The sequence below is a fragment of the Leptonychotes weddellii genome, chromosome 3 (assembly GCF_054177405.1).
Source record: "Leptonychotes weddellii isolate Sample4059 chromosome 3, ASM5417740v2, whole genome shotgun sequence".
NCBI lineage: Eukaryota > Metazoa > Chordata > Mammalia > Carnivora > Phocidae > Leptonychotes > Leptonychotes weddellii.
This window is the reverse complement of record NC_138371.1, coordinates 31,157,561-31,184,037: the sequence shown is the minus strand read 5'-3', so window position 1 is coordinate 31,184,037 and position 26,477 is coordinate 31,157,561. Positions and strand designations below refer to the sequence as shown.

Below are 26,477 nucleotides of genomic sequence, written 5' to 3'. Positions count from 1 at the left end.
AAAAAAAAAATAGAATTTTCTTCATTTTTGGTGTGTGGTTTGCCTGTGATGTGTTTCAAGCTACATATTCTCACCAGAATATTACCTGAGTGAGGTACCCTTCTCAGGGTCTTACTTGTGGAGGCAGCGGTGCCCACCTGCCCCCCCATTTGTGATGCTAATTTTGATTATTTGGTCAAGGTGTTGTCTGATTTCTTCGCTGTACAAGTTAGTTTTGTATAGTTACTATTTTTCCCTTGCAACTAATAAGTGGTGGGGAGACATTTTAAGACTGTACAAACATCCCACTCTGCATTAAGAATTTCCCCTAGATTGAGTATCCATTGATGATTCTAGTGTGATTCAATATTTACCTTGTTGGTTGCAAAGCAATGATTTGGGGCGTCTGGGTGGCTCAGTCCTTCGGCTCAGGTCATGATCCCGGGGTTCTGGGATCGAGCCCCTGGTCGGGCTCCCTGCTCAGCAGGGAGTCTGCTTCTCCCTCTCATCTGCCTGCCGCTCCCCCCTCTCTCTCTCTCTCAAATAAATAAAATCTTTTATTTAAAAAAGAAAAGCAATGATTTTCAAACTCCAGTATTTTCTCCACGTTTATGTCAGCACTCAGCATTCTGCTATCTGTAAGAGCCCTCCTTTCTCCCCCAGAAGTTTTTTTTGCCCACTAAATTCAATCCTTCCCCCACCCACTTTTTCAACTAGTTTTGTGTATGCTCAGATACTTACATGCATGTAGAAAATACACACACACACACACAGAGGACTTTGCTCTTTGCCGTAGAAATTCAGTAGTTTGTAAGGGGTGTGGCTCAACCTCAGTATCTGAAGTGTAGCTGTTTTGCGGACCTTGGACTCTGGCCATGGCCTGGTGGAGGGGGCTGGCTGTCATGGTGCTGAGAGTGTGGGAGGCTCTGGGAGGCAGCACCTCACATTACATACTTTTTCCTGGACTCTTGGGGTTGAAAGGTGTCTTAAAAGTTATCTAGGCAATCCTGCCCCTGGATAAAATGAAACTTGGTAAATCATCTCATGTTTCATTTGCACCTGACAGATTTTCTCATGTAAAAGAGCACTGCCAACCACTGCATTTAATGAGGGTATCACACCCCCTAATTAATGAATTTAACATTAAAAACCAAATCAATATTTTTGAGCGTGGCATAGGATTTTCTTAAGGAGAGCCACGTCTCTCTATTGAGGAGACCTAACAACAACTTCTTTTTAAGCCTTTATTTTGGGCCCTTATTATTTGTAAACAGTGGAAAGAAGACTGAATGTGGCCAGGCCACAGGTCATTCATTCCTTCCTCTCTGACACACAGATTTGGGGGTGTCAACAGAAGATGCAGCATTTTCAGGGAAAGAGCCGGGCAGACCTTAAAGCTGACCTCTCGTCCCTATTCTGGCTGCTTTTATCAGCACAAGAAAGGAGACAAATCAAGAAAACCTGGGGCAGAACCTGGGGAGGTATCTGTGTTGCCCTTAATCCCAGAAAGTTCACTCAGCTGCTTTCAGAACCAAATGGACAAACCCAGTAAACGGCTTGCTTGGCCCTTGGTTGTTGCCGAGAGAAACTCTAGCATTTTGCAGGAAGGAAAACGGGGCTTGGGGAAAGAATGGCCGGAAGTGTTTTGGAAAGTGAAACCGAAGTTCTTTTGCATTTTTGTTCCCTCAGAGTCAGGGAATTCTGGTATTGTGCAGCCTGGGAGTGAGGCAGTGCAGCTTTGGTAGGGCTTGAAGATAAATCCCCCTCTTGCAGCCAGAAGCCCGGAGGGCTCCAGCGGGGAGGCATCCCTAGAGACTTGGGGGCAACTTGCCGGTCACCTCAGACAGGTCTCCTGGGGGTGCCCACCACACAGCCAGCGGCAGGGTTAACACCTCCCCAGAACACTTTTGCGGCATTCTGTTGCAGGCTGAGGGCAAGGGGTTTGGGGGTGGAGTGAATGGTGAGAATCATGCACAAACGATGAGGGCCCTCGGTGATGTTTCAATTTTGTATTTGAAGATCTAGAACGTTTATGTGGGACTGAAGTCAAAACTGTCAAGAGAGTATACTCAGAGGAGTCTGGTATTCCTGCCCCTCTTCCCCTCCCCCATAGATTGCCATTTTTTTTGTTAGTTTATTTTTTTATTTATCCTATTCCTACTTTTGGGAAAAAAACCCCCAGCCATCTCTCCCCTTTATTATAAGAAGGAGCCCATTAAAATACTGTTCTTCACTTTACTTCCTTCATGTAATAGTATCTCCTGGAGAACTATACAGTGTCTTCTGTGTCCTGCTCCACTGTGTGGATGGACCACAGCTCTTTCCTGCACTTTCTATTGCTGGGCATTCGGGTTATTTCTAGTCTTTAGTTATTCCAAATAATGCAGTGAATAAATATCCTTGTGCATGTGCCATACATCATATTTTTGTCACTGTGTCTTTGTGAACCTCCTCCTCTGAGAAAGCAGAGTCGATTCTCTTTTTGTCAGTCTCTGCGGATCTTTTCTCTGGCTGGGGACAAGGTATCCGTCCTTCTCTGCATCAAGTCCAGCTTTTCAGCCCTCATCCTAGCTGTGGATTTCCTGCGTTTCATTCATTTCCTGTCTCCTCAACAGAAGGGTTCCTGGCAAGATCAGCCTTCAAGGAGTAATGGTAGGTGTTTCTAATACACTTTACATAACTTGCATCAGTGTGGCAGGAATAGAAACATCTGATACACACCAAGCAATTTGAGGTGACTTGGGAGAAGGTTAACAAATGAGTGGAGAGTTCATTTCTTATCTCCATTCAGGCATGGATTATACCAGGCTTTTCTGTGGGAGGATGGAAAGGGCGGGGTGGTTTCTGCTTTGAAACCCTTGCGCAATAGCATCTGGGGAATGCGGCAATTCCTTCCACCCGTCACCTCCCCCCGCCCCCAATGAGCTCACCCTCTGGAAGGAGGGATGGGAAGCCCTGGTAAGGCTGGAACCCACAGGCCAGCATGACAGAGTGGAATGCTGACTCTGTGGAAATGTCTGGTGTGTGGCTCCAGATGCTACTTGTATTTTTTGGAGGGAGAAAGGCCAGAGGGAGAGAGGTCACTGGTGTGTTTAGTGCCCTGAATTCTTGCCCAAAGACCATGACCTCGGGGAAAATATTCCAGAATCTGCTACAGGGTTGAATGGCTTATGAACAAGTTTTTGGTGTAGTCTCTCCATGATATGTAAAGTTTATCAGAGGCCATTCCTTATTTTTTTTTTTTTCTGGAAATTTAAACTTCAGAGTCCAAACACTTCGCTTTCCTAGGAATCTCTGCCTTCGGCCTAAGTAGGAGATTGCATGATACAATCTTGAATGAGAGTTACTATGACCGAGCACTTGTCAGGTGCCAGGCCCTGTTCTAAGAGCTTTCTAGGGCTTATCTCATTGAATCCTTCAGTCACCTGGAGATGGGTACCACGGTTATCCTTGCTTAATGATGAGGAAGTGGAGACTCAAGAGGTCTAGTACTTTCCTGAAGGGTCACACGACTAGAAAGGAGTGAAGCTGGGATCTGAACCCAGCAGCGTGACTCCAAGGCTCCCCCTCCGAAACCCTGGTCCTATTACTGTGTAGCTCCAGGAACTTAGGCAATGGCTTCACTTCTCTGAAAAGTAAGAGTTTCTTTCAGTTTTGCAATTCTGTGGTTTGGAAGTTTGGACATGACTTCCCTGAAGCATTATCTTCTCCTAAGGTGAGGAGGACTTTACAGGTGCTCTGTACAACTACAGTTTGGCTCCCTTTTGGTGTGTTCTATGGTCTGGGGAAACTGGATTCACTCAGCCTGAGCTGCGCACCCAGGACTGACCCTTAACTATGGTTAATAATTAACTCAGGCCTCAGAGACTGGGGCAGAGCTAACTGGATTCTACTGCAAACTTGGGTGTGGGAGAAGAAAAGCTTGAAGTTTCATTTTCCTGTACTGTCATGTGACAACCCATCATTGGCTTCATCTCTGGGGTGGATTCTTGTTTAGAGGAGCCAAGGAGTTTGCAAGAACACTACAGAGCAATGCATTCCTTAGCCAGGGCTCAAGACATGACTGCATTAATCCCTGGGCTGTGGACTGATTTTCTCCCTGCCCAGAATGGGTCTCTGGGTTTCCCTTGTCTCCCCTCTTTCTGCTTCGTGGTGTTCGCATAGCCCCTCTGTATCCAGTAACAGACCCATGCTGCGAAAGCCCATCCAAGCTTTCTGGCAGAAACCCTGGAGCGGATTCCTGGGATCCTGACTCCCAGCCCATCCTCTGTCAGGATATCTAAATGTTTGGGGACGGATATTGGAAGAGTCTGAGAACTTCTTTTTCCCTGGTCCCCACGGAGATGCTGGGAGCATCTGCTGCCACTCTACCTTCTGAAACCAGCACAGAGGTTTGGACGGTTTCTTCAGGTCTCTCTCGAGGGTCTATCCCTTAATGACTTTGAGGGCTCAGAGCTGTTTGTTTCTGTCATTGTTCTTCTTCCTCTCTCTGTGATTATCTCTGCCCTTCCCACCTTTCTCTGAGACACTCAGAGGTGTGTTGACCTTTGGCCATGAGGGAGGCCGTTCTGTTGCCCTCACAGCCTCCCAGGGCCTTTGAATGATTTCTGGGTAGAATTTTCTTTTCCGTTGGCCGACGCGACTTCTTTTCTCCTCGGATCAAAGACACACCGTGTTTTTAGGAGATCATGTTAGCCACACAGAGGCCTCGCTGAAGCCAACTCAGCTTATTTGTCATCACATGCTGTTAACAATAGCCTTCAAAAATAATTGCGTCTGCCTTCAGCTCAGGTCATGATCTCAGGGTCCTGGGATCGAGCCCCGCGTGGGGCTCCCTGCTCAGCGGGAAGCCTGCTTCTCCCTCTCCCACTCCCCTTGCTTGTGTTCCCTCTCTCGCTGTGTCTCTGTCAAATAAATAAAATCTTTTAAAAAAAATTGCTTGTATTTTAAACTTCTCACTGTGATCTCTACAGAAGAGATTTCTGTGTTTTCAGAGGAGTCAGATCACTCCAGGATCTTACCGTCCGACAATTGATAAGCATTTGATAGATTTGTTGTCTCGTTAGATCCTTACTTACGCTTTCTTCACTTTGCTGATCCAAAAAGGAAGACACTTTTGCATAAGCTCTTGGTTTGCCAAAGTTAAAATACATATTCTGTTATTTGACGCTGCTAATTGACAGTCTGCAGTCTGAATTTTAATCACTACCTGGCATTCCACCTTAGACTTAAGTGCTTAATTCCAGGCCAGGACCAGAATCTGGAGAACTCTCCGCCTTTGGTACTGATAAACGGAGTGGTTGGTTAGAAACGTGAAACCCTTAAAATGACGATTCCCTAATAAGTGGTTCTATCTCTTCTTCTTTCAAGGAGGCAAATGTGTACAGGATGGATCGGAAACACAGAGGCCACTGTGTTGTTGTCAATAACCACAAGTTTACCTCAATGTCCGATAGACCAGGGACTGATAAAGACGCTGGTAAGAAAATCTGGAATAGTGTATCACATGCAAGTTGGGGATCTTAAAAAAATCACTTTTTTATTTTCACATTTTCTTTCTATAATTTTAATCTTCCGTTTAAATGTAAGGGTGATATCGTAAATGTTTCTGGCCTCTTGTATGTCCCTGGTGTTGTAGTCCACCTGGGCTGCTCTAACGAAATACCATAAGTGTGATGGCTTATAAACAGCAAACATTTATTTCTAACAGTTCTGGAGGCTGGGAAGTCCAAGAGCAAGGCTCTGACATTTTGATGGCTGGTGAGAGCCCGCTTCCTAGATGGCGGTCTTTGTGCTGCGGCCTCACTTGGCAGAAGGGGCGGGAAAGCTTTCTGGGGTCTCCCTGTGGGCTCTACCCTCCCGACCTCATCACCTCCCAAAGGCCCCACTTCCTCATACCCTAACCTAGGGGTTAGGATTTCAACATACGAATTTTGGGGGACACAAACTTTTTTTAATTTAAATTTTAGGTAGTTAACATACAGTGCAATATTGGTTTCTGGAGTAGAATTTAGTGGTTCATCACTTACATACAACACCCAGTGCTCAGGGACGCCTGGGTGGCTCAGTCGGTTAAGCGACTGCCTTTGGCTCAGGTCATGATGCTGGAGACCCAGGATCGAGTCTCACATCAGGCTCCCAGCTTAGCAGGGAGTCTGCTTCTCCCTCTGACTCTCTCCCCTCTCATGCTCTCTCTCTCTCAAATAAACAAATAAAATCTTTAAAAAAACAACAACAACCCAGTGCTCATCATAACCAGTGCCCTCCTTAACACCCATCTCCCATCTAGCCCATTCCCCGCCCACCTCCCTCCATCAACCCTCAGTTTGTTCTCTAGTGTTAAGAGTCTCTTATGACTTGTTTCCCTCTTTCCTTTTCTTCTTTTTCCCCTTCCCATATGTTCATCTGTTTTCTTTCTTAAATTCCACATATGAGTGAGATCATATGGTATTTGTCTTTCTCTGACTGACTTATTTCACTTAGCATTATACTCTCTAGCTCCATCCATGTCATTCTTTTTGATGGCTGAATAACATTCCATTATATATATATATGGAATATTCCATTATATATGTATGCACACACACATACCACATCTTCCATTATGCATTCATCAGCCGATGGATATTTGGGTTCTCTCCGTAGTTTGGCTATTGTTGATAATGCTGCTATAAACATTGGGGTACATGTATCCCTTTGAATCTGTATTTTTGTATCCTATGGGTAAATACCTGGTAGTGCAACTGCTGGATCATAGGGTAGTTCTTATTTATTTATTTATTTATTTGAGAGAAAGAGAGAGACAGAGCAGGAGCAGGGGGAGGAGTAGAGGGAGAAGCAGACTCCCTGCTGAGCAGAGAGTCTGATGTGGGACTCGATCCCAGGACCCTGGGATCATGACCTGAACCGAAGGCAGATGCTTAACCGACTGAGCCACCCAGGCGTCCCAGGGTAGTTCTATTTTTCACATTTTGAGGAACCGCCATACTGTTCTCCAGGGTGGCTGCATCAGTTTGCATTCCCACCAACAATGCAAGAGGGATCCCTGTTCTCCGTATCCTCTCCAGCACCGCTAGTTTCTTGTGTTGTTAATTTTAGCCATTCTGACAGGTGTGAGATAGTATCTCATTGTGGTTTTGATTTATATTTCCCTGATGATGAGTGATGATGAGCATCTTTTCATGGGATATAAACATTTAAACCATAGCAGGGGTGTCACCAACCTGCTGAGAGTGACAAGAGTCCCTGACCAGTTAGAACTCTGTGGTTTGGGGGAAAGCATGGTGCGTCAGCTAGAGAAAATCCATATTTGAGTTCTGGTTCCATCACTAACCAGTTTGTGACTGTGGGAGAGTCCTGGGGCCTTGGCTTCCTTATCTGTGAAATAGGATGAAACCTGGGCCTCTGCCGACTCTCAGGACCATTGTGATAGCACGGTGAGTACTATAAGAAGGCAGGTAGTAAGTTGTAAATTTTATTGTTATGAAAGTAAAAGAACTCCCAAGCTTCAGGCTCTTGGCTGTGCAAGTTTTATAACTATTCACATTGTTTCATCCCTTCATTTTATTGCATTCCACTCAATTTCATTTCATTTTATCATTTCCCCTTTCTCTCCTTTTTTTTTTACAGAGCACTTGAGGCATGTGTTTGAGTGGCTTGGGTTCAGCGTACATGTATATGATAATGTGACCAAAGGACATCTGGACAAGGTTCTGCAGGAATATAAGTGTCATCCAGGCCATTCTGACGGAGACTGCTTTGTGTTCTGTGTTCTGACCCATGGGAAATTTGGAGCTGTCTACTCTTCAGATGGGACCCTTGTTCCCATTCAGGAGATCACGTCTCACTTCACAGCCCAGCAATGCCCTGGTCTGGCTCATAAGCCCAAACTCTTTTTTATCCAGGCCTGTCAAGGTGAAGAGATACAACCTCCTGTATTCGTTGAAGCAGATGCTGTAAATCCTGAGCGTGTATCCCCTTCCCTTAAGGACAGTATTCCCGATGAGGCGGATTTCCTTCTTGGCCTGGCCACTGTCCCTGGCTACGTATCCTTTCGGCATGTGGAGAAAGGCAGCTGGTATATTCAATCTCTGTGTAATCATCTGAAGAGCTTGGTCCCAAGGTGAGAGTTTTGAGTTGTTTCATCCACCTACCTCTTTATCCATCCGTCTACCTGTTCATCTGTCTGTTCACACACCCTCCCATGCACCCATCCATCTGTCCGTCCATCGATCCACTCATCCATCATCCATTCATTCATCTGTCCATCTGTTTATCCATCTATCCATCCATTCGTCCATCATCCATCCATCCATCCATCCATCCAAACATCTGTCCATCCAACAAACCTGTATTGAGCACCAGCATATAACTGGAAGAGAAGATACAGAAATTGAAAAAAACCCACAGTCTCTGCCCTCAAGTTGCTCACAGTCTAGAGGGATAGAAAAAATAGATGGGGGGAAGAGCATCCCCTGTGGCCAACGCACATTGTAAAGCATAGGTGTTATGGGAACACATAGAACTAATACTTCACCCAGATTTGAAGGATCAGGGAAAGCTAGAGATGACAGATAGATGTTGGGTAAATAATTGGGATGAAAGGCATGCTGGGCAGAGGGAACAGTATGAGTAAAGGTAGGAGGGCCTTTTATTTGTTCGTTTGTCAGTGACTCATATCTGCTGAGTGCCTGTGTGTTGCCTTTGGCATTATAATACCTTTGATCTACCACTGCTCTGACAACTTTCCTTCTGGATCTGTCACATGCTGCTTACGTGCTACTCTGGAAATGGGCCTTCACCATGGTTTAGTCCCAGACCCAATTCTCGGCGCTCTATAGCTCTTGGCAGCTTAAGCTATCCCTGGAAGCCACTTTCTCCATGAAAATGTCTCCCAGATTTCTATCTCTGGTCCATTAATCTCTGAATTTTTAGAGGGCAGAGTTGTTTCATTCAGCTTTATAACCTCATACCTGACACAGTACCTTCTCTGCTGTTGAGCTCCATAAATATTTTCTGGATCAATTAATGACTGACTGAGTGAATCTCCTTCTTCAGGTCAGTCCTATATATTTCTTGCAGCATGCCAGACATCCCACGCTTTTGGTGCCCTTGGACCTCACATTCAGTATGCCTAGTCCTAAATTCATCTGCTCAGCCCTCTCCAGCAGCCTCCTACTCCTGAATCCCCATTTCTAGGAATGGTCACCATGATCTTCTGGGGATTAAGAATTGGAAACTCAGAACTGGAATCTTGACTCAACTTTAGCTTTTCCTTCTTCTTCGCTAATCCCTCCATCCCCACCATAGCCATCGAAGACCAATGTCCTATGACTTCAGGGACAAGGCAGTGTTTATCAAGGTCTTACTACATGCCTACTGTACTGGGCACTGAGCTAGGAACTCGGGGTACAGTCGTGAACAAGAGAGACAGAACCTCTTCATGGAGCTTATTGTGTAGTGAGAGGAAAGGAGGTAATGAAAATGTAGGAAGTGAGGGGCGCCTGGGTGGTACAGTCAGTTAAGCATCCGATTCTTGGTTTCAGTTCAGGTCGTGATTTCAGGGTCATGGGATTGAGCCCCATGTCGGGCTCCACGCTCAGAGGGGAGTCTGCTTAAGAGTCTCTCTCCCTCTGCCCCTTCTTCTCTCTTTCTCTCAAGTAAATAAATCTTTAAAAAAATGTAAGTAAGTGAATATTTAAAATAATAAGATAATTTCAGGAAGGGATACCTGCTGTGAAGAAAGCAAAGAAGATAATATAGAGAATGGGGTGGGGAGCTCCTTGAGCAAGGCTTCTTGGTAGAGGTGATATTCCAAGTGAGACTGAGTGATCGGAAGGAGTAGCCGCAGGAAGAACCAGGGGCAGGGGGCTCAGCTGCTGTGAGACACGACGCAAGGACTAAGAACCAGGCAGGGCCTGCATTCCCACCTGAAAATAGCAATCATGATGAGGGTAAGTAGTAATACAATGATACTAAAAATGATGGTCAGTGGACTGTTACAGTCAGCGTTCTGTGTGCTTTACATAACTCACCTCACTTACGTCTCATGCAGCCCCTAAAATGGGTACTCTTAGAGTCCTTATTTTAGAGCTGAGAACACTGAGGCTCCGTGAATTTAGTGTGATGTCAGTCACCGTGTCTACGGCCGCACAGTGAGTGATGGAGCCGTGATTCACACCCAAGGTCTGTCTCCAGAGCCTGTGCTTTGCTTCCAAGGATATGAATTGCCCACCCCTGGAACATTTTGGGAAATGCTACGTATCCTGCAAGCCCAGGCTCAAAAGTCACCTCCTCTGTGGAGTCGTCTTCTCCCAGAAGGAAAGTGCTCTTCTTCCTCTGAACTTGCAATGGACTTTGTCCACTTTTTTTTTTTAAGATTTTATTTATTTATCTGAGAGAGTGAGAGAGTGAGTGAGTGAGAGGGAGCACGAGCAGGGGGAGGGGCAGAGGGAGAGGGAGAGAGAAATCTAAGCAGGCTCCCCACCGAGCAAGGAGCCCGATGCGGGACTCGATCCCAGGACTCCGGGATCATCACCTGAGCCGGAGGCAGACGCTTAACTGACTGAGCCACCCAGGTGCCGCAACAGAGGATTTGTCCACTTTTTATATGGTGTTGATCACATTCTGCCTTGTATTATGAATTTTGTGTATATACCATACTTGGTATGTGCTTCATGTCTGCATTTGAAGTGTTTAAGCTCAGAAACGGTGTCATGTTTATCTTTGTATCCCTCCTCAAACCACGAATAGAGAGGGCATTCTTAATAGTAGGGTCCCTCTCTATCTTTATCCCCTACCTATCTATTCTATCTATCTGTCTATCTATCTATCTATCTATCTATCTATCTATCTATCTATCATCTATCCATCCATCCATCCATCCATCCATTCATCCTATTTATCTATGCATGTATCATCTATCTGTCTGTCTATATCCACCAGCTTGGAGGAGGAACAAGGAAAAATATATATAATTATATGCAAACTTCCTTTGTGGACTAAGTGCCTTAAAGTGCAGTATGTGAGGCACCTGGCTGGCTCAGTCAGAGAAGCATGAGACTCTTGATCTCAGGTTCATGAGTTCAAGCCCCACGTTGGGTATAGATTGCTTAACAAAAAGAAAAAAAGGGCACCTGGGTGGCTCAGTTGGTTAAGCATCTACTTTCAGTTCAGGTCATGATCCCGGGGTCCTGGGATCGCGCCCCACATCAGCTCCCTGCTCAGGGAGGAGTCTGCTTCTCCCTCTCCCTCCGGCCCTCCCCCTGCTCATGCTCTCTCTCTCTCAAATAAATAAAATCTTAAAAAAAAAAAAAGAATTAAAATGCAACTGTGACTGTTATAGTGTTCTTAAACACTAAATGTAGAACTGAAAAACTTCATACATAATTTAGCATTTTTTTTTTCAACTTTGAAATAAGCATTTCTTTATATTTGGCAGGACTCCAGTTAGCATCTTGGCCTATTCAACTAGGAAGAAGCCACATGTTTTAGGGTTTCTTCCTATGACCTTTCTATGATGTGATTTCTGTCTCCTGATTGAAAATATTTTTTCTTCTCTGCCTGCAGAAATGAAGATATCTTATCCATCCTCACTGCTGTCAACAATGATGTGAGTCAACAAGCAGACAGACAAGGAACAAAGAAACAAATGCCCCAACCCGCTTTCACACTACGGAAAAAGCTAGTATTCCCTGTGCCACAGGAAAAACTTTAATAGTAGAGAGTTCTCATTGACTCTTGGACTTGAAATGAGGCTTTGGTCATCCATTCCAGTCTCCCACCCATCACAGGAATCAATGATAGATGGTGAGCTGGCCTGCATATGTCATTCTAATTATTGGAAATACCCTATTTTCTCATACAGCAAATTCTTTTTTTTTCCTTGTTCTTTTTGACAAGTCTGAATGTTTGAACACTTTCTTTCTTGAAGCTTCAGACTGTAGTCTTGGCTTTGGTTGCACGCCCTGGGAAAAAGCAGTTGGCCTTGGTTTGTGCATCCGTGAGGTAAAGGGTGGAACCATGTACATTTTCAGATTCCTTTGAGCTTTAAGAACCACTGTTCTTAGCCTCAGTTGAGCTTCAATTTCCTCTCTACGTGACCACCCCTTGTTACCATTCTGCATCCCCTCTGCATGGCCTTGTTGTGGACATTGGATAATGGTAGAGATCACACATGGTTCATTGACCTTCTCTGCTCTCCCCTTCCTAAGGTTCCTCTCCTGCACATCTGCCTAGGTGAAAATTTGGTCTATACGGTGCTCATTTCCTGCCTTAGTGTAAGGAAGGTATTCCTGCAGGAACTGTTTCTCTTGGGTCAGGAACAGGTTCGGCTCTAGGATGCTGATAGTCTGAATGAAGAGAGACGCACTCAGCAACTCTGGGAGCAGAGACTTTACAGCCTGAGATTAATCCCATGTTGATCAGACCCTTTCAGAAGCTGATAACCGAACACCCATGTCAAGCCAACTAAAGCAAAGAAGGGAATTTATTGTCTTAGTCGTCTGAAAACACACATATGGGTGGGCTGGCTTCCGATGAGGCTTGAATCAGGACTGAGTCTGCACGATAGCATGTCTCTCTTGGTCAGGGGTTCTCTCGATGGCTGTGCTGTGCTGACTACGGTCAACAGCCCCTCTCTGTTCCTCGGTCCAAAGGATGGAGGAGGGAGGCAGCCTGAGGGTCTGAAGCTGTTCACAGGGGATGTTGTTCTCTCCTTAGTCAGAGAGTTGTTTGGCTGTGCCTTGGAGGGTGTGGTTCTGTCTGGAAGACTTGATACTTCTTACATTAAGGCTTTGAATATCTTTATTTATGTGAACTTTTTTTTTTTTTCCAATTTCAAGAGGAATTTTTTTTCTTAGCTCCTGCAGGAGGGAGGTTGAAAGTCCTCTCCTTAAGGCCTTTATTTCCAGATGAAGAAGTTGAGGCCCCAGGAGGCAAAGTGATTTGCTACAGTCCCCCAGATGGCTACTATTTATAGGATTTTATTTCCCACTTGAGTGAACTGGAATATCATGGATATAGCGGGGCTTTAGGAACATTTCCTTGGGTATTCAGATGTTCATGAAAGATGTCAGGGAATGAAGAAAAATAACTCTCAGTAATGCCTGATTTTGCAGTTATTCATGTGAAAGTCACATTAATTTATGGTGTATTTGCTATGAGAACTACTCATAAGAAGTTTTTTATAATAGTAATTATGTAGATGGAGCTAGTCATTACGTGGATTTGAATGTAGCTTGACCAAGGAAAGGAATGTAATAAATATGTCAGAATAATCTTCCAAAACCAGTGTTTATACAAGTCAAAGCTAACTGCTGGTGGTTACAGTCTTTGTCCAACTGAATATACACAGCTTTTGGCCATTTCATAAAAGCTTCTCTGCGAGTGAAGGATGGTGTGGTTCAAAACAAAAAAGCAAAGAATCTGGAGAGGGAAGCCTTGGGTTTCCATTTGGCCTTGTGACTCCCTTGCTCTGAGACACTAAATCAAGGTAGTTTTTCGAGCCTTATGTATGAAGTAGAGAAAAATGACCTATTTAAGATAAGGATTTAGGGGAATATATAATATACGAATATCATAATAAATATATATCTCTCCATTTAAATCCAGTTGCTGCGAGGTCCTATAAGACTGTTAGGTGGCAGATACCTCTGGCAGTAACCTCAATGGAAACAGCAGAGTTTGAGTTCCTTTGCGTCTAATTCCAGCTGAGTTTTAGCCGCAGATCAACCCTAGCAATCCCCACTGGTGTCCTCTGAGTGAAGTGCTGGTTCTTCCCTCACTGATCACAGTGTCCCCAGCAATAACAGGCCAGCTCTCGGCTCTGGGTCCTGCTGGATGAAACACCACTAAGGAGCTCTCCTTCAGCAGCAGCCTCTGGGGTTCGATGCTGAAGTGCCCCGGTCCTGTGGGTCTAGTCCATACTGCCCTTGTGCTGGAGCTTAGTGCTTATGTAAGGTTAAATTCTGGAATCAGGAAATGAGCCACGAGCTTTCTTTTCAGACTTCTCCAGCAAACACTTGAGGAGTCACTGGAGACGTTGATGACTGTAAGTCATGGGCCTGTGCGGACACCAGGAACACACCCATCCTTCAGTCATTTCTCCTAAACGGAGTGTGTACACACTTGTCCCTTGTCTGTGTGTGTGTGTGTGTGTGTGTATGGGAATTTAGAGCAAAACACTGGAGGTGATTTGGTCCCAGGTATTTGGCAGTGGCCATCGTCAGCCCAGACATTTATGAAAGAAATGCGCAGATCGAGTGAGGTCTCTGTATATTTTGAGTAGTTGTGCTCAACCTACAAGAGCTATGGTTAATTTTTTCTTTTTTTTTTTCTCGAAAGTCTAGCTTCTACCAAAAAAATGAAGGGTGAGGAAACGTTTTATAGAATATTATGCAAATTTAGTTGTTTAAGAATGATACTACTGGTGTGACTGTTATTAGAGATACTAGTCACCACAGCATCCTCCTGCTCTCTGCTGCAGGGCCTCACCATGCGAGTGGGCAGGTTGGATATTGCCAGGGCTCCCCGTCGCCAGTGCTCAGATAATGCAGACTTACAAGCAGCTGATACGGTGTGGTTACTGATCCATCCGAACAGCCACTGACCAGTATAACACTATGGGGAATGCCACTGAAGAGCAGCTCTTTATCAGTGATCCTGTCTCCACTGAGGTAGACCAAATGAGAAGCTGACCTCATTTGGTAGATAACTTCTGTGCCATATTTGAGTCCTAAAATCTTCCAGGACTGATACTTTCTGAATGATTTAGTCATGTTCTTAACCTGGAATTCTTGGGTCCTTGGATGTTTGTGGATTTATTCTCAGGGTCTATGAGTCTTTCACCTTCCGTTTGAAATGCTTCAATTAATAGAGGTGGATCCTGGCTCTTCTGCATGATCTCTTTGTATCTGAGCACTGACAAACAACTTTTGTGTCCGCATCCTGGTGCCCACGGGAGTGATGAACTTTATATCGAACTTTTTAACGTAGCATGGATTAGGGTTCAGGGCTAGAGGTCCTCAGACCTGTTGTCAGGTACCAGCACTTAACCGACCTGAAACCTGCTCCAGTCCATCCTCTTAAGTCATGACAGACTCCTAGTCTACAATCCCTCAGCCCCTGCTGAACTCTGGAGGGAACTCACACTACACCCAAAATCATGGATTTGGGACCTTGGAAGGACCGTGGCTAGGGAACCCATGGTCCAGCCTTCGGGGTCAAATGGCTTACTCAAGTCTTACAGCTCTTAGTGTGGGATTTGCAGTCGTGTGTATCTCCGGCTTTGCCGTCTTGCCACCTGGTTTCACTGTGAGACAGCTTTATTTATCCTTTTCCCTGTTGTGATTTGAACCTGCTTAGAACGTACTTAAACCAACCCTGCCTCTCATTCTGAACTCTGAAGCCCTGCCAAACAATTGTAACTATCTTCTGGTGAAGTACATGTTGCTGGTGACAAGTTATTTAACTTTGTTTCTGGTAGGGTCTGGCTCTCCTCAAAAGTCTGCAGTTTGCCTTTAAGGACCTGGTAAGAATATCGCATGTGTGGTAAGGACACGTTTGTATCTTTAAACAGCAGCTAAATTCCTGAAAATGGAACCCTTTTAAAAAGTACTAGGAGAAATTCCTTGTTTAAAGAAAGACTGATTTGCCAGTATAAACAACCACTTTGTTTTTTTGTTTTTTTTTTTAAAGATTTTATTTATTTATTTGAGAGAGAGCACATGAGAGAGGGGAGGGTCAGAGGGAGAAGCAGACCCCCCGCCGAGCAGGAAGCCCGATGCGGGACTCGATCCAGGGACTCCAGGATCATGACCTGAGCCGAAGGCAGTCGCTTAACCAACTGAGCCACCCAGGCGCCCTAAACAACCACTTTGTAACATAACTTTTGCAGATATGAATTTTTAAGAGGATTTTTAAAATTTTTAAGTTGTATGAATTTTTACTTTTTAAATCTATTTTTGAATAAGTAATATCTTTACATTGCTCAAAGAGAATACAAAAAGGTATTCAAGATTAGTCTTGCCTGAATTTCTGTCCACCAAATGCCCAGTCCTCCCACCTCTGAATCCCAGAGGTAATTTTAGGATTTCTTAATGCAGATGGAAATACAACAAATACAAATATATATGTATTTTAAAGGAGGCATTTCTTGAAACAAAGGACATACACTGTGAAACTCAAAACCCTCATTTGGTCTCATTTTAAATGATTCTGTAAGATGCCTGGAAATACTTGTGCATCTCTACCATTGGAATAACTTTATGAGTTTTGTGGACTGAGTACCTGTAAATAGTAGTAATTGTCTGACCAATAAAGGGATTTTTTTTCCTTTTTACCTTTGAGTAATATCTTTGATTTCTGCTTACGTGGTAACATATACACATTGTGGAATATTTGGGAAGTAGAAGAACCCACAAAGAAGAGTTAATTCATTTATGATTCCATTTTGGCGTGCACTTTCCCATGATTTCACTCTGCATTTGTCCCTGAGCTTCCCCACCACCTTTAAATCAGCCTAACCACCATGTCCTCCCTGTCTTGCGTCCAGTAGACTCTGTCATTACCAATATCGGTACCTCCACCCACATCTCAGCTGCAGACATGCCTCTCTGACAGCTGCCTCCTACCAGTCCATCTCACTTTCTCTAGGACCCTGCCCCCAACAGTCTTCAGTGCCCCTGGGGCCTCTGGTTAGTCCATTGACCCTATCTGCCATCTTTCCAATGTCAGCACCACCCCTCACTTCTTCCCTCCCTCTTTATCCAGCTGGAGTCCCATGTGTCATCATTGAACTCACTTTCTCATGCCCACCCTCTAAACCCTTGCCTTTCCCACAGTCCTCATGGGGCAGGATCCAAGCTCTGGTTAATCACATATGCCTACTTACCCCCATGTTTGTACTGGAATTCCTGGTTGAGGCTGGTGTAAAAATATACAGTGTTCCAGGCCAGTCTCATTTAAAACCAATGACCATAAACTTCAAACAGGCTTTGGGTAATTCTCAGCAATCCTGTTAACATTTCCCTGGTTATGTCACCCTCTGCTTTCTCAGTCTATTTTACACTTTCTTTTGAATTCTCTTTTGCATTTTCAGACCTCTATCATCCTCCACTCTCCTCACTTTAATTTGATGGTCTCAGTGGCTTCACTAAGGGAAGTAATCCGAAAAGAGTTCTACCTTCCACCACCGAGTCCTCTGATCCACCTGCACCCTAACCCTGTTTACTGCTTTCTCGCCTGTCAACAGTGGGTGCACCGTCCAGTCCATGCTTCTCGCAAGAGTCCATGTTTCCATCTTGTGCAGGACTGTCCCATCCTGCTCACTCGAGGACACCACTCATGTAGCCCTTCCTCCTCTCTCCTGTTCTATTAACTGTCCCTCTCACCCAGATCATCCCCCTCAGCACACAAAACATGCTGTAACTTCTCTTCCTTCAAAGCTAAAACTAAAACAGAACCAAAACCCCTGAATGCAGATCTTCTGTCACGTGCTCAGAGTCATACCCCGAGAGGAGGATTCGTGTGCGAGCGATCTGTTCAGGAATTGCTCTCTATCCAAAAGGAGTAAGAAAACTGGGCTTCCATCCTCCCTCAGCCCTCCATCCTCTCCTAAGAGCTGCCCCAGGTGGGAGACCTCAAACTTCCAGGCGCTTCCCGTGGTCTTGATATAGTTTTGGAATGTAGGTGAGGTTTGGTGGGGTGAGGTCCAGAGCCGACAGCCAAGAAAATTCTTGAGACGTCTTTGGTGCAAAATGGTGGTTTTACTAAAGCGCGGGGACAGGACCTGTGGGCAGAGAGAGCCGCTGCACCGGGGTCATGAGGGGTGACTGATTATATACTGAGGAGTTGGGGGACATAAGGAGAAGGGAGGTGTTCAAAATAACTTTTGTATGCTGAAGAGGTCCTACCAGATATTCGAGGCCTTGCCGTTGTCAAGTTAAGGTGGTTTTCCCCTCTAGTAAAGCATTAACATTAAGACAGTTGGGAGTTTCCTGGAGGAATGTTATACTCTACCTATCACAAGTCCTTGTCCATAGGCTGCGGGTTATAAGGAAATTTTATTTTATTTACATTCCTTTCTACCTTTGTTCCCACATCACTGTGGATGGGTGGGTGATGTTAGGGCTCCAGGAAATTGAGTCTATGGATCTCTGGAAGTTAGGCTGTGGATAAGAATGCTTTTCTCTTGTAAATTGCTAAGACATTTTGTAAACTGAGGGAGACTCCTGTCTTGCAGGACTGTGATCTTGGTCAGTTAACCATTGGTTTTTCCCTTCCCTTAGCTTTAGGGCAGCCAGGAGTGCCTGAGGAATGTCGCACCTGTCCCACCTGGGAGTCGGGGGTGGGGGGGGTGGGGGGGTGGGGGGTGGTGGCGGGGTGTCAGCTTGTGCCGGTGTGGGGTGTCCTCCGCTTGCCTTGTGCTTCCTCATCAGTCTGATGGGGTACTCTCCTGGCACAAAGGTGAGACTCTTTAGAAGCAAAGCCCCTGCAATCTGGCAAGCTGGCCAGACTGGCTGGCAGGTGGGGCTGGGGTGGGGGCAGGCAGAGGGGGATTAAAATGGATCAGAAGAGATCTGCCTGAAGCATGACTGCACCCCCTACATCCCTCTTGACCCCATATCCTATCTTATCCTCCTGCCCTCAACCTCATCCAACATTTGCAGGGCCTGGGCAACAGTATAATCTGAGGCCCATTACCTATATGTCGAAATAGGAATATGAACAAACTGTTTTTTTTTTATTATTATGTTATGTTAGTCACCATACAGTACTTCATTAGATTTTGATGTAGTGTTCCATGATTCATTATTTGCGTATAACACCCAGTGCTCCATGCAATACGTGCCCTCCTTGATACCCATCACCGGGCTCATCCAACCCCCAACCCCCCTCCCTTCTGAAACCCTCAGTTTGTTTCCCGGGGTCCATAGTCTTTCATGGTTCGTCTCCCCCTCCGATTCCCCCCCTTCATTTTGCCCTCCCTTCCCCTATGGTCCTCCATGCTATTCCTTATGTTCCACAGATAAGTAAAACCATATGATAATTGTCTTTCTCTGCTTGACTTATTTCACTTAGCATAATCCCCTCCAGTTCTATCCATGTCAGTGCAAATGGTGGGTATTCATCCTTTCTGATGGCTGAGTGATATTCCATTGTACATATGGACCACATCTTCTTTATCCATTCGCCAACAAACTTGTACTCCTACTCTTGCTTTGGAATGACTTTAAAGGCCAGGTTAGAATTTATCATTGTTATGGTGTGCAGAGTATCTGCCTCTGGTCCACAGCCTGTGCCTTTCTCTTCCCACCCCTAGGTCCTTCTAGATTACCTGATGCCCTAATAGATGCAAAAGAACATGAAAAATGTCACACAGAGTCGGATCAGTGTACCCTTCAGCCCAGATTTTTGTGAAAGAATTTTTTATGATCTCAAACTAAAAGATTAGAGCACTTTCTTGGATAGGCCCACCTTTTTCTTAACTAATTCCCTATGGATCTGTCATTTGTGAATTTATCTAAGCAAAAACGCCCTTTTTCCTTTTAACAATTTAAAAACATCAAAAACAATGTTGAAAAACTAAAGAATGAGCCACAAACTGGGACATGGTATGAACCACATATATAACTGACAAGGGATATGTAAATACATATAAATGTACATAAGTATGTATATTCTACAATTCTATAAAATAATCAGTCTAGTTAGATGGGCGAAAAATAGGAACCATTGGTTAAAAGAAAAGGAATACAAATGAGCAATAAACAAATGGGAGCATAATCCGCTAAATAATCGGAGAACTGCAAAACTGAAGCCACAATGAGGTACCATTTTGCACCCATCATATTGACAACATTTAAAAACCTGTCAGTAGCAAGTACAGGTGAGGATATAGATCAAAGGGGAGTCAATTATGGTGCTCAGAGAAATGTAAATCAACACAATCACTTTAGAGAACAACTTGGCAATATCTATAAAGGTTGAATATGTGCACATATCCATATTCACATTCATTGTGAAAATACTTCCTGAGAGGCAGGGGGCAAGCCTAGGTGAGTAGTATGAACCAGCAGTTCCATGTCTGGGTCTCTGCCCCAAAAGAAACTCTTGCACCTGCGAGGGGAGACACGGAGGAGAATTTTCAGAGCATCATTGCTTCTAAGAGAGAAGAGAGAGGGGAAAAACAAAAGGAAGCAGCTTAAGCAACCAAAATATCCATCGATAGGAGGTTAGATGAATTGGGGTATAGTCACATAGAGGAATACCACCAAACAGTGAAACAAAATGAATTGGGATTATTAGGTTGAACCATTGAAGTTGCCATTCGCTAGGTCAGACACGAATACTGGCAGTTTTGTATGGGTCGGTCATACACATGCCCTGCAGCATGATGCTTTCCGGAACTGAGTAGTGGTGAATGGGAACATTGTGAATGTACTAAATGCCACTGAACTATTCACTTTAAATTGTTCAAATGGTAAATGAAATTAAAAGTCTATCAAAAAAAGAGCATATGCAATATGATATAATTTTTACAGAGTTAAAAACCCACATGACAGTCCTATAGGTTGCTTGTACATTCATATCCATGAATACAATAATATGCATGGGGGTGATAAATAAATTTTGGCTGTTACCTGGGGTGGGTCTGGGATTTGGGGAAAGAGGGGGGAATGATGCAGGTGCTTCAGCTACACTGGTCATGTTTATTTCTTCTGCTGGGTGCTGGATCTGGGGGTCTTTCTTCTAAAATCATTTTGTGTTGCCCCCCCCCACCCCAACCCGGGGTCAGGCTCCCTGCTCAGCAGGGAGTCTGCTTCTCCCTCTCCCTCTGCCCCTCCCTTCCGCTCATGCTCTCTCTCTCTCAAATAAATAAATAAATAATCTTTAAAAAAAATAAAAATTAAAAATAAAATCTTTTTGTGTGGTCGATGCTGGTTAATGTAATTTGGCCACCAGACAGGGCGATCTCTCAGCTTGCTGCACTGTGAATATTTGGCCAGCTCAGGTGCACAGGGTGGTTTTGCCCTCTTGGTTGGGGCAGACTGAGTTTCTTCCACTCCGTACCTGTCTGTATTTTTAGTGGTAGTTATTTCTGTGGTGGCGATGTAACTCATGTTGCCAAGACAAGCGTGAGGGGCGTGGGCTCACTTCTTAGAACCATCATTGCTGCATGTTTAGTCTGGAGAGGAAGCAAGCTGCAGATGAGAAACCCCCTTCTGATGCCTCTGAGTGCCCCAAACCTGTTCTCATAAAATCAGGTTCAAATGCAGACTCAACCCTCTTCATCTGTGACCCCCACTCCCACCCCAGTTGCTGCTGACATTTTTCCACCCCCAGAATGCACAATCAGAAGCTCAGGGCTACATCTGATCATCCTACATTTCTGCTTATTCTACCACTTGAAAGCATCCTTGTCCCTCTCCTCACGTCTGCCTGGATCTCCAGCTCTGGCAACCCTTCAAGGAGACAGTGAGCCACTTTCGGCGAGGTGCTTCTTGCTGTTGCCAACTTAGCAACTTCAGCCCTTGGGTCTAGTCGCTTGCCAATGCTGAAAATGATGACTCTGTGAGCATAACAGAGAAGTGTTACTGTGCCCATTTTATGGATTAGAAAATCAAGGCTCAGGGAAGCTAAATAAGAAACAAGGTCACACGACTAGAAATGGGGAAGAACCAAACTTGAACTTCATTTGGCTGACCTCCACATCCAGGGGTCTGTCTTTCCTCTTTGTACCACACCGTTCTTGTGAAAATATTTCCTGAGAGGCGGGGGCAAGCATATACGAGTAGTTTGTGCCCTGTCTCGGGACTTGGAGACAGGAGCCTGTCCTCCCTGCTTGAGTTATCACCCTGAAATGTCCTGGAGAAGCCAATTTTATCAACAGTTTCAGGCCGGTTAAAAAAAAAAAATGGGGGGCTTGGCCCAGGTTAAAGATTGTGATCAAATATTAAAATAGTTCTATCACTTACAAGAAAGATGATTCATTCTGCCAGTAATCGAAAGCACAGCTGTGTGCAGAAGTTAGGCAGGCCCAGCCTCCTCAGGTTCCTGGCACTGTTCCTGTAGGTCTGGGATCCCTCCATGTGACCAGCGCACTCAGCCAGGTGCCCCCTTTCTTGCTCTGTGTTCAGTAGGAGGTTATAACTTCCGGGAAGGACAAGGAAGCGAATTCGGTGGCTGTCAGAGAACACATATCAGGGCCTGAACAGATCTCATCAACTTCCTTGCCTCGGCTGGCCTTTGCTCGGATGACTCGACCCGGCACAGGCCGGGCGGTCGCTGCTGTCAGTCTTTTCCAGAGGCTTGCTCCTCCGGCCACCCGCCAGCCGCGGGACCTGCCATCAGCCTTGTGCCGAGCCCCGGAGCGAGACATGTACCTGGCCCCTTGCCGGCGCCACCTTTCCGTTTTGGAGCCGTGGACTTTAGAATTCCGAACTTGTCACCCTTCTTCCCTCTTACTTCTCACACTTTTGTTTCATGTGTCTGTGTTTCTATCTCATTTCTTTTAAGAATTCCTGTTTTCTGGCACCTGGGTGGCTCAGTCGGTGAAGCGTCTGCCTTCAGCTCAGGTCATGATCCCAGAGTCCTGGGGTCAAGCCCCACACTGGGCTTCCTGCTCAATCTGCTTCTCCTTCTCTGCTCCCCTGCTTGTGCCCCGCCCCCTCTATCAAATAAATAAATAAATAAAATTTTTAAAAAATTCCTATTTTCTTTATTTGGGAATATAATACAAGCATCTGGTAAAACATTTAAACAGTGCCAAAGGATACACAGGGAAAAGTAGGTTTCACACGGATCCCCGTCCCCCAAATCCCCAGTTCCTTCCACAGAGGAAATTATTGTTGTTGTTGTTTTTAAATTTTTAAGTAATCTTTACACCCAACACAGGGCCTCCAACCCAGAACCCTGAGATCAAGAGGCGCATGCTCTTCCGACAGAGCCAGCCAGGTGCCCCCAGAAGTAATTATTGTTTCCAATATGTTGAATATCCTTCAGAGATATTTTTTCTTATACAAACACATATGTGTCTGTGTCTTCCTCTCGTTTTTTTCCCTTCCCAAATGCTAGCAGACTGTTCTGCGCTTGGGTGTTTAAATTTAAGAGATCCCAGAGAGCCAATTCTATATTAGAATCTCTAGGTCTCCCTGATCCTTTTCACGGTGGCCTGTGTTCCATCACACGCATGTATCATGGTGGTCTAACGAGACTCCTGCTGACAGGCACTCAGGGATTGCAGACTTCATGAGGGTAGGAACCAGGTCTTACCCATCCTTTGTTTCCTATGCTCCAACCTAAAACAGTGCTCTGCCAGAATCATTTAGTAATTAATACACAAACACAAACCACAAACACGTTCATTCATGCAAATTGGGGAACAGCTCTTATTTTTTCTTAGCCCTTAGTTCTGCATCTGCTGTTTGCTGCTCTGGAAATGAGCTAGTTTTCACTCAGTTTTCTCATCAGCCACACCATCAACCAACAGGTACTTGGCTCTGCCAGGTATCAGGCAGTTAGAGAACGGATGGATGCCAAATATGTCCCTGCCCTCTGGGAAATTATAATCCGGTTGGGGGGAGAAGAAAGGTGCTTTTTTGGCAAAAGTGACATAACAACATGATCAAGAAAGGATTTAAAAAATGGTATTAGGACAATTGATTCTCCACCATCAAGAAAAAAATAAAGTTAGATGCCTACCTCAGACCATACACAAAACTCCAAAACACACAAAACTCCTAAAATATAAATGTTAAAACAAAACTATAAAGGCATTAAGAGAAATTTAGGCAATAAAAGACCAGAGAAGGCTTCCCTAAGCACCATGCAGAAGCTAGAAGTCACAAAGGAAAAGACAGATACACTTGACTACATAAATCTTCTGTGTAATCAAAGCCACAAAACTGCATTAAAAGAGAGGCAATGACATTTGGGAGGACGAAAAAGATGCCCATTATATCTTGATAACTAAAAAGAAAGCAAACTATAAGCCATATATATATTGATATAGATACTCAAGAGTCCAGTGTGAGCCGGAAACCACACCTGTAATTTGAAATGGAAAATTTAATAGGAAGCATTATTAACCAGTAAAAGAAAGTTAACTACTGAAAGTAAAATCCCTTTAGGGCTGAAAGAGAGTACCCTTGGAAGGAAGACATTTGGAAGACTCCTCCCCAGCCCACCAAGGTTGGGAGTCAGAACCTGTTGAAGATGTGGCCGTGCCCACTGACGGTAGAGAAGTTCACGGGCGTGTCACGGGTCAGACGTCGGCAGCCGCGTGCAAATGGAGGCTGGTGAGCAGGCTTCCTGCTGGCACGCTGACAAAATTCTCTGGAGTGCGAGCCCCGCTAGGGCTTCCGCAAGTGGCTGGCAGCGGTGCCTTAGAAGCAGGAAGAAAATCGCGCTGAACTTGGAGGAGAGGCCCTTCCTCGGCTCTGCCTTGCGCTCTCCAGCGTCCTCTAGGGACAAAACCGAAAATTGTACCGGCGGGCGAAGGAGCAATTGTCATTGGGTGTAGCTACAGGGTCGCCAAGGAGGCGGTAGGAGAGTGGATTTGGAGCTGAGAGGCGGTGCTGAGTGGATTGATTCTCATAGTAGACTGAGCCTGCTTTTGCAAACAAAAGAGCGTATATGATGTATGTGCATATTCACACTTCTTTGGTATTTACTCTGTACACCAGGAGCTGTTCTAACTCTTGCATGTATTAACTCATTTGATTTTCACAATAACCCTCAAATTCCTCAAAGGAATTAATATTAACATTAATATTAATGTCAGGACACGGAAGCACCAAGCTGTGAAGTGACTTGCCCAAGGTCACGCAACTGGTACGCGGTGGAGCAAGAATCGTGAAGGCTTCATAAGTATAGATGGAAAGAATCAAAGCAACAGTGTGATCTCTCAAGTCCATATCGAAGAGGTCACGGAAGAGGCTTTTATTTTATTTTTTTTAAATCAGTGCTTCAATACATAACTACAATGATAAACGACTGCTTTTTATTTTGTTTTTGTATATGTGTGGGGGGGTGCTTTTTGGGGGAGCGGGTTATTTTCCAAAGAAACAAAAATAATTGATAAATGACACCTGTCTGTGCGGGGCGGTAAGAACCAAGTGTCCCGAGAGCACGAGAGAACTCTCGGTGGGAGGAGGGCCTTCCTGGAGGGAGGGGCAGGGGCCTGAGCAAAGGTTTAGAAGAGGGTGAGTCATCCAGTGCCAGCCGCAAGGTGTCGGGTCTGATCCGTGGCTGGTTATCCACCCTGCGCTGTCTGCCCTTCTCATCCCGACAGCTTCAGGGAAAAAGGTGGCTCGTGGCTGCCTGAGGGAAGCCGGAGGGCAAAGGAACGAGCAGCTGCTCTCTGTGAGGTAACACATGCAAACACCACAGATACTGCTTTACTTATCCCCCCGCAACACGCAGCAACCTCAGAGAAGTCATCAGTATTCCGACTTCCCACAGGACAAGACCGAGGCTGAGTGAAGCAGAAAAGGCATCCGGATCCTCAGCAAAAGGCAGAGTCCGGGTTGGAGTCCAGATCCGGTCTGATTCCCAAGTCCAGGCTCAGTCCACCACACCCAGCTGCTTTCCAGATGGTGAAACACCAGGCTCCTTTCCCTAACAGCCCGCTTCAGGAATGCTGACCCTGATGGCCGGTCAGCAACTTTAGATCCTTCTGCAGAGACAGAGGGCTTCAGGTCAAAGTGTCAGTGGAGAGCCCAGCCGAAGGGCTGGTATTGGCTTTCAACTCATCTCTCCTTCTAGGAGTGGCCCCCCCCCCCCGGGCTACACCCACTTTCAGACTGTGGGGCTGGGCCTGGGCAGCCGAAACACAGTTGGCACTTGAACCTTGGGACCACTGAGATGAGCCTGGAATTTCCAAGATGGGCTGAAAAGAAGTGGTGGGCACTGCTGCCGGAGGGGCTGACTGAGAAAGGTGCTAGTTGGGACCTACCCACTGTCTGTTTCATTAGGAGTCCACCATTGTTACCCACAGGCTGGGTATGCACGGAGGGGGCGCTATTTAGCCACGTTCTTGACACCGGGGCCAATGAGCTCATGCAATGTTCCCTTCTAGCCTGGGGCCCACTGGTGATACTGGGCAGTATGTAGTCATTATGCATTAAACAACAGCGGATCACATAGTGAAAAGTCATTCTCTTTATAATTCTCTTACATCAGGGGAAAAAAATCCACTGTCAGTGCTAATCTATCTTTAATATATTTCAAAATATGCTAACTTCCCTTTTTGACAAAGGAGAGAAGGGTCAATAGTATCTAGCTAGAAACTTAGTTATAGCAACATTTTCATTTTATTTACTCTTATAGTTCCTCTTCTGTAGCAAATGTAATGCTTTTCCATTTATGGTAGTGATATAAAACTTCCTTTTTAACAACATTTATGTAAATTTTTATTTAGGGAAAGAAAGTGAGTCAGTTAAAAATTACATGAATAAGAATAAATAAACAGGGACTATGACAAAAATTGTCAAAGT

General features: G+C 45.1%; 1 protein-coding gene and 1 long non-coding RNA gene across 2 annotated transcripts in view; one reads left to right on the top strand and one right to left on the bottom strand.

Moving 5' to 3' along the window:
* CASP10 (caspase 10) overlaps positions 1 to 16,318 on the top strand; it is a 22,474-nt gene extending 6,156 nt beyond the window's left edge. Inside the window, exons 4-6 of the mRNA XM_081813886.1 lie at positions 5,350 to 5,458; positions 7,609 to 8,101; positions 11,548 to 16,318. Coding sequence (XP_081670012.1) covers positions 5,350 to 5,458; positions 7,609 to 8,101; positions 11,548 to 11,695 — 750 coding nt within the window. The 3' untranslated portion in view covers positions 11,696 to 16,318. The remainder of the gene's footprint in view (positions 1 to 5,349; positions 5,459 to 7,608; positions 8,102 to 11,547) is intronic.
* Positions 16,319 to 19,588: 3,270 nt separating this feature from the next.
* LOC115937827 (uncharacterized) lies at positions 19,589 to 26,049 on the bottom strand. Its single transcript, XR_014143422.1, has 2 exons — positions 21,415 to 26,049; positions 19,589 to 21,166 (listed from the first exon to the last, which is right to left on the bottom strand). It is a non-coding gene; the product is annotated as an uncharacterized LOC115937827 (long non-coding RNA).
* Between the last annotated feature and the right edge of the window lie 428 nt (positions 26,050 to 26,477).